This window comes from Chenopodium album, chromosome 16, assembly GCF_948465745.1.
Source record: "Chenopodium album chromosome 16, dcCheAlbu1.1, whole genome shotgun sequence".
NCBI lineage: Eukaryota > Viridiplantae > Streptophyta > Magnoliopsida > Caryophyllales > Amaranthaceae > Chenopodium > Chenopodium album.
In genome coordinates this window covers 32,447,535-32,456,360 of record NC_137849.1, presented here as the reverse complement: position 1 = coordinate 32,456,360, position 8,826 = coordinate 32,447,535, and the positions used below count along the sequence as shown (strand labels likewise).

The 8,826-nt window shown below is 34.4% G+C and overlaps 1 protein-coding gene across 1 annotated transcript; it reads left to right on the top strand.

Moving 5' to 3' along the window:
- Nucleotides 1-6,198: 6,198 nt before the first annotated feature.
- LOC145585126 (cytochrome P450 78A7-like) lies at nucleotides 6,199-8,583 on the top strand. Its single transcript, XM_081641857.1, has 2 exons — nucleotides 6,199-7,274; nucleotides 7,737-8,583. The coding sequence occupies exons 1-2, from the start codon at nucleotides 6,246-6,248 to the stop codon at nucleotides 8,379-8,381; spliced, it is 1,674 nt and encodes a 557-aa protein (XP_081497983.1). The 5' UTR covers nucleotides 6,199-6,245; the 3' UTR covers nucleotides 8,382-8,583.
- The last annotated feature ends 243 nt before the right edge of the window (nucleotides 8,584-8,826 follow it).

Genomic DNA, 8,826 nt, shown 5'->3' with positions numbered 1-8,826 from the left:
AGCCTGACCTCTTGCCGCCTTGGTATTTCCAGGCGGTGGTCCAGCAAACTTGTTGGGACCAGCTTCGTTGTTTACTCGTTCCAGCTTGTCTCTAGAACGGATGTGTTTAGCAATGAGTGACCCGGCAGTGGCCACATATGTTTCGACGTCCACATCGTGGTCGTCTTCATGGTCTGTAAAGAGCTCCCCATCAACCGTAGGACGACTGGGGTCTGGCGGCGGTACAGACTCTTGAACCATCTTTGAGGTACTTTCCCCACAGACGACGCCAAATGTTTTGGGTGTTTTTGTCCCTCGGGAGAGTTACAACTCGAAGACTGGTTCGGTGGCGCATGTACCTGCAAAATAAGGAAGACTCCGGGTGGTTAGAGCTCCGCCTCCGACGATCAAGTTAGAACGTGTTGGAAAATGCGAAAAGGTGCGGAAAGTAAAGTAAGATCTTCTCGGATTCCGAGATCAGGTGTTTTCTCTGATGTGAGAGAATGTAAGGTAGTGTAATAAATGATCGTGTCCCCAAAATGAGGAATATCTCCCTATTTATAGGGTCATGGGAATACGTGCCCCTTAGGTCATTCTGACCTAATGGGTTGCGCCGTTTTGCGGCGTTCTCGGGAATTGGGCCCTGAAGGCCACAATTCTAGCCAATATATGAGGCTGACATGTGTCAGCTGGTGAGTGGCCCACGTAGAACCGGTCTAGGCTTGACACGTGTCCCTCTCTAATAAGGCCACGTGTCTAAGGTATTTTTACCCTAAACAACTTCTAATCCCTACCCTTCACTTTACCTAACATTCTCCTACCCAAAATTTCACAAATTATTGAATTATCAAGTGAGTCCACTTTACCGTGAGCCAACCCACTCAAAACTAATACATAGTATATATATTTTCACAAAGTATTCATGTTTCCTCAATCGAGACTCAAGAAAGTATCAGATCATCATCATCTTCTTGCGATGAAGAACAAGTTTCCACCCGATGACAAGTTGGTGGTGGTTACGGCGAAGGAGAGGAGCGAGATCCTCCATGGCGGAAGAGAGAGAAAGCTTGAGATTCTCGGATTTTTTGAAAAATGCCCAAAAATCAAATTGGGGCTTTTGTATGTGATGTATAATTGTTGAAATTGATTGTTCCAGATGATTGTATGTTGAATTGTGAGCATTTTGATAACATATGTATGTATTTTGGTTGAGAAATGAGCAAGTTATGTTATATTCATGACCTTTAGTACGAGCACTTCAATGGAGGTTCAACCATTGTTATACATATTATCAAACAAATTATACATATCCTCAAACAAGTTATACATATCCTCCATTGGCTGGATGATATTCTATATTGGCTATATGATATCATGATTGGATGGTATCCTCTATTAGCTATATGATTTCAGTTATGATTGTGTCTATGATATCCTTTATTGGCTAGATGATATCCTCTATTGGGTATATGACATCATGGCTGGATGATATCCTCTATTGGCTTTATTATATCATCCAGTCATGATGTCATATAGCCAATAGAGGATAGCCAATAGAAAATATCATCTAGCTAGTAGAAATATCATCTAGCCAATAAAAGATGTCATCTAGCCAATAGAAAATATCATCTAGCCAATAGAAATATCATCCAGCCAATAAAGGATATTATATAGCCAATAAAGGAAATCATCCGGTTAGTAGAGGATATCATCCAGCCAATAGAGGATATTATTCAGCCAATAGAGGACATAAAAAATCTACATTTTTTCAGTCCAGACTGACCAAACATTTCGTAATTAATAATGTTTTCAACATTTAATTTTTCTATGAGCTTTATTTTTCTTTTTAATATTTTATGTTTCATGTTTTAATAATAATTTTGTTTTTAATTTTGGTATGAAAAGATTATTAAATTTAGAAAATTTTATTTTATCAAATCATGCATCGCACGACTAATCTAGTTTCTTTTATAAAAATTAACAACTTTTTTTAGCCGATGAGTTGGCAGCTCCTCATTGGCCAATAAAAAAAATCAGATTGCTTTTTGTGAATTAGAAGAGTCTTAAGATTCATCTCAAGACTCCCAATAGTCTTGCACTACTTTATTGCAAAAAACATATAGGCCCTGTTTGGTGAAAAGCTTAAAGCTGAAAGCTGAAGCTGATTGTGTTAGCTGATTTTGACTAGCTGATTGTATTAACTGATTTGACTAATTTATTTTATTAGTTGATTGTATAAAAGTGTTTGGTAAATAGCTGGTTGTTTAAAGCTAATTGAGTATGTGAAATGACCAATAAGCTAATTGTGGGGTAGGTAGTTCATAAAGGATTTTAAAGTAAATGAGGGTATAAGTGTCATTTCATCATAATAATTGAATAAGCTATTTGAAAAATCTCCTTTTAGGAGCTTTTTGTAAAAGATCTTATTTAGTGGAATAAGCTCTTTAAATAAGTTTTCCACCAAACACTTTATGTTAGCTTATTTAATAGTCAATAAGTTAATATTGGTCAAATAAGCTAATTTTGCTTAAATTAGCTGGTTACCAAACACAACCATAGTCTAATCTTGAGTCAAGACTCCACTTAAGACTCACCAATAAACTCACCCTTATATTCATCTCACTGTGAGTCTGAACTTACACAAAACACAATATCTTCTCAATTTTCTTGTATAATGACATATTGAATACAATATGAGATGGTGTAATTTTATACTTAGTCACGTTACACAGTCTAGAAACCCAAGTCCATACCTTCCTCGTCTCCAACTAGGGCGGGTGTGGTGCAGTATCCATTTTACTATCCCTATTATGCTATTATAAACCAACCAAATCCATGGAAAAAAAAAAAACAAAATTAACAAGCAAGAGCTCACGTGTGAGTGACCTAGATAATAGTTTCATAAAACAACTTTCAAGAAAATAACAAGTTACTAAATCAAACAAAGAGCAAAAAAAATTAACAAGAAGAAATTAGAAGCAATAAGTAAGGTTCAATATATATTCTAGGAAGTGTAAATTCACAAATTCCATGTACAATTAGAGAAACGAGCAAGTAAGGTACACCAAAATAAAATTGATCTAATCTTGGGATTTTTTTAAAATCGTTGGAAACATACAAACATGTTGCCTTATAATGTTGGGATTAGTGAAGCAATCGTGGCACAAGCAATGGAGTACATTTGTAAGTTTCATGGACAATTAACTTTGTTCTTTCCAAGGTTGCTACTTGCTACATTACCGCCGTCTTTCTTATTGTTTTCTTAGATGTTAATCAATCAAACAATTTTAGGTAATGACTAATTACCATTATTATACGTATTGTAAGGACCAATTTGTTGAGACATGTGGATGCCAAGTGATGTAGTGTGATCACTTCCATTTATTTCGGTTATTCATCTTGGGATGGTTGTTGTTTTGAGATGGTCGATTCGATTTGTTTCGTGATGTGTAGGTATTCATAAAGGACAGTATTATGGGAGGGATTTGATCTTGAATCTTGGATGTAATTCGCGCTGTTTCTTGATCAATAAGATAGTCATAATAAAAAAAAAAGTAGCATGGATGGAATTTGCATAATGATCGTGAATATTGAACATTATCGTACAAATCTTAACTAACTATCTAGTTGGTATCCACTAACCCATGTTTGATTTGGTGTCAATTGCTAGCTCAATGCTAAGAGCTAATTTGCAACCATTTTTTAGTCACAAAAGTTCAAGATTAATCTTAAGAAGATAAGTTTATAGGTGACCTTTAATTGTCGTAATTTTAAATTTATTGGACGCCTTAATTGGTTGGAAAAAAAGAAAAACTTTGGCTTGAAGTTTAGCAATTGAGGGGCTATACCCAATTGTCCATTTAAAAGCAATGCATTTTGCAAATGATTTTCTATAAAGCAAGTTTTATTCATCTAATTTTTACCAGACGACTAAAAGGATCCCAATATAGAAGGGCTTAAATTTATATTATATTATATTATTTTTACCATACATGTACAATATACGTACAAGAGGAACCACTGGATCAAATGTTAAATTGGTAGGATTTGTGATGTCTTTTAAATCTTACTTGTTAAATCGATCTTCATTATTATCACAAAATTAATTGACTAAAAAATGTTTGTATCAAAATTGTATGTGTACATCTTTGGAAAAAGAAATTAAGAGTCAAATTTTAGAAAGTTGCATGGGGCTTTTGTCATGATATAAACATTCGTGGCCCGCACCTGCTTATAGGTGAAAATTATTATTTATGTGAACTTATTAATTTCAAATTTATGTGAACTTATTAATTCCAAATTTATAGACACTTTTTTTTTTCTGAAATAGGTGAAAATAAGGTAAACAAAATTATAATCTTAGTTAATAATTATGCTAGTCAATCGCTAAAAATGATATTTGTGAGTAAGACAAGTCCAAAATTTTTGAACCCTAGACAAGTTCAAGTTTAGTTTGTGCGAGCTATACATAAATCGTATAAATCAAAGTTAAAGGATTTTTATTAGACTGTACAAATTCTTTAATGGATGGACAACAAGTTTAAAAAGGCTTGCCCACTAGAAAAAGAAAATCGGGATGATACAGGCAGCTCCAACTGACATATCGCAAAATGGCTACATATATGGTCTCGTATTCACATGTACTTACTTTTATCTGTCTCATAGATTTGTCCATTGTTTAACTCACGATCTGACCCGATCTACTTTAATCCAATATAAAATGACCATCTTCTGATTGAGCCTACTCACTGTCAACATGCATAGCACCGAGCCAATAACCTTGATCCGATTCACCCAATAACCAAGTCTAACGCAAGTAGAGCCTTTTCACTATGGCTTGGCACTTTAAAAGCCAAAATGGCTACATACTTGATTTCTTGGTAATTTTTTAGAATATTATTGATATTTTATCATTCATTTCATTTCAAGACATTGTGCATTCAAGGACGCATGAGTGCATGATGGAAAGTTTTATGCAGCCATACTATTTCTCTAGCTAAAAAGCTAGTTCTACTAATTTGTTATCTTAATTTAAAGAATTGATATGCATACTATACGGCTATACTCCCTTACTAAGCTAGGTTGTTAATAGACATCTTTAACAAATCACACAAATTTTACAATCATTTCATGAATTGACTTATCAATTGTACGTATTTTCGAGTGGACCTACGTCAAATTGAGTGGATTGAACATATGTGGACCTACAGAACGGTTGTCAAAAATTGTCCGTCTAACTGTAATCTGACAAAAATCAAAGTGATTCGATCTATATGCATTTAGCATTATTATACTTAATAGGGTTATGTAAAATACATAAACTTATATGATAGTTATGTTTTAATTATAGTATAAAGCAAATCATTAATTATGCAATACAAGAATACCAAATTAACTTTAATGACCATAAGGTATTTTATAAATTATTATTAAGTAAGATGATAGTCACAACATAAAATGTAATACAGCACTTATGGACTTTATAGAAATACATTAAGTCAAGAAAAAGAGGGATGGATAGAAATGATGTAACTATTGTGACAAAGAATCTATTAACTAATACTAAAATAGAACATGTTTACGTCATTTATGACACATGTCAAGCTGTCATTAAAAAATTTCCCTCCAAAACAATATATGATGTCATCTTTAATTTAATTTAATATTTTTTTTATTCTCTTTAACTTACTTTTTGGAAGTATGTTGTATAGTTTTATTGGGAAAAATATGAATCATTAATGTAACATCTTGTATACTACTTTTAAAAATTTTAAACACCTCTAACAAACAATAATTTTTTTTCTCAATTTTAATATTAATAATTTTGGCCTTAGTATTTCATTTTTCTTATGCACATTGTATTGTTTATTCCACATGAGTTGCCTCTTTTTTATTTATTTATTTTTTTTATTTTTTATAATGAGTTGCCTCATATTTATATTATATCTCTTTTTTTTAAAAAAAAAAAAAATTATTACTACCGTGCATACGGGCACTAATCTAGTGAATTATATAATTAAGAACTAAAAGGTTTTTTTTTTAATTTATTTTTCTTAATCATGTTACATATACATAGTTGTTTACGTGAAACTGCTAAAACATGGCCCCCACCCCACTGTCTCCAAATGACCCTAATCCACAGCCTAATTCTAGCATTTGGAGGCCTATAAATATAGAGACCAATAGTGTTGTCTACCTCACCTCTCTACTCTTTCTCATTCTCATACTCTATCTTAATATCTTTTTTTCTCTCAATCCTTAAGAACATGGCAGCAACAATCCCAAATGATGAAAAACTTTGGTTATTTTTCACCCTACCACAAATTATCACCTTTGAAAACATTATTTCAACCAATTTAACAAGTTTCCCTTTTTTAGCTACCCTTATTGGACTCTTTTTTCTTGGTCTTTTTACTTGGGCTATCTTCTCTTCACCTGGAGGTCCGGCCTGGAAAAAAGGCCACAACCATATGGGCCGAGTCCCAATCCCTGGCCCGAAAGGCCTGCCTGTTTTTGGTAGCTTATTCACCTTAAGCCATGGCTTGGCTCACCAAACCCTAGCCTATATGGCTCAGGGTTTAGGAAGTAAGCAGCTCATGGCTCTTAGCCTTGGCTCAACCCCAGTGGTTGTGACCTCGGACCCTGAGATTGCCCGTGAGATCCTAACATCACCGTACTTTGCTGATCGCCCAATCAAACAGTCGGCTAAGCAACTCATGTTTAGCCGAGCCATTGGGTTCGCTCCTAGTGGGGCCCATTGGAGGCTCCTAAGGAGAATAGCTGCCTCCCACTTGTTTTCACCAAGGCGCATTTTAGCCCATGAAAGTGGGCGCATGCTAGAATGCACCAACACGGTTAATGCAATATTTAAAGAGCAAGTCTTGCATGGGGTTGTTTCTATTAGGAAGCATCTCCAAGCAGCTGCCCTAAACAATATAATGGGGAGTGTTTTTGGCAAAAGATATGACCTAATGAATGGAGAAGGCAACATGAGTCGCGAGGCGAAAGAGCTAAATGAGCTTGTAAAGGAGGGTTTTGAGTTGTTAGGAGCCTTCAATTGGAGTGATCATTTGCCATGGTTGAAGCATTTTTGTGACCCTAGTGGGATCGTACAACGTTGCTCGTCCCTTGTTCCTCGTGTTCGAAGATTGGTACAACAAATCATCGACGAACATCGAGAACGTAGGATGAATAATGGTAGTGATGCATCTGAAAATTCAGATTTTGTTGATGTGTTGCTCTCCTTGGAAGGTGAAGAAAAACTACAAGAGGATGACATGGTCGCAGTACTTTGGGTATGTTCATACTTCATATAGTAGTCCATTTATCCAAAACAATGTTTTCTTTGTACATACCACTTTTCACGTATGTCAATAAAATATAATCTTTTTTTTTTGACGGGAAATAAAATAGATTCTAAATAATCACTAAGGTTTAATTAATTAATAGTCTTTTAGCCTTAAAAAATAGGAATAAAAAAATTGATTATTAGTACTATATCCGTAATTTTAAAAATAATTACACTTAGAAAAACCAGAAAGGTTAGATAGACTAAATAGCGAACAATATCTTATTATTAAATTATATTGGCTAAGATATGCTTTGTAAGTAAGAAATGTTTGCAAAGCACTAGGTATATTATTAGTACTTGTTACTGTTATTACTTAAACTGATAGTTTTAATTTGTTATACGTAGTAAATTCTTTTTTTTTTTATTGATTTTGCGAATATATATTAACATTTTTCTATCTATATAGGAAATGATTTTCCGTGGAACAGACACAATTGCACTACTCATTGAGTGGATTATAGCTGAATTGGTATTGAACCCAACAATACAATCCAAGCTACAAAATGAGATTGCCAACGCAATGGAAAGTGCAGCCACAAATTCAGCCATTGCCAAGTTACCTTATTTACAAGCCGTGGTAAAGGAAACCCTACGTCTCCACCCTCCCGGTCCACTTCTCTCATGGGCTCGACTGTCCACAACCAATGTCGGTCTTAGCAATGGCATGGTTGTCCCTAAGGGAACCACCACAATGGTTAACATGTGGTCCATAACCCATGACCCTAACATGTGGGACAATCCTGCTATGTTTAATCCAGAAAGGTTCTTACACAACTCAGCCACTACTGGCATAGATATTGATGTCCGAGGAAGTGACCTACGACTTGCCCCGTTTGGGGCAGGTCGTAGAGTCTGTCCTGGAAAAGACCTAGCACTCGTGACAGTGAGCCAATGGGTGGCCATGCTAGTTCACAACTTTAAGTGGATCCAACACGAGACAAACCCAATCGATCTAAGTGAAGTGTTGAAGTTGTCATGTGAAATGAAGTGCCCTCTCTCAGCTGTGGCTATTCCAAGGAATTGCTTTGTTACAAAACAATACAAATACTAATTAACAAAATCAACAAAGTACAATCATGCTAAGCTATCTACATACACTTTAACGTGTTATTACGTTACACTATATACAATATAGTTTTGCATGGAAATGATGCACCAAAAATACTTTATATTATAGCACACACCTATACATATGTCAACGTTCAAGTGTTATGTTTTCTACCTTTTCATATTGCTATGTAAACCTTTTTATTTGTAAGCGTGTGTTCCTTTTTATATATGTTAGCTTGGTTTTATGTGCAATTGTATACTCAACAACGAGAATAATAAAAGTTTTGTTATTTTATATTTTTAGTACTTTTGGTCTATGGATTATTTGTTATATTTTTGTAATCAATTTAAGTATATGCTTTAACACGAAGTATTTATATTCTTATGATAAGTCAAAAAGTTGAAAAGTTTTTCCCATCATTTTTTTTTTTTAAAGTTTTATTCTA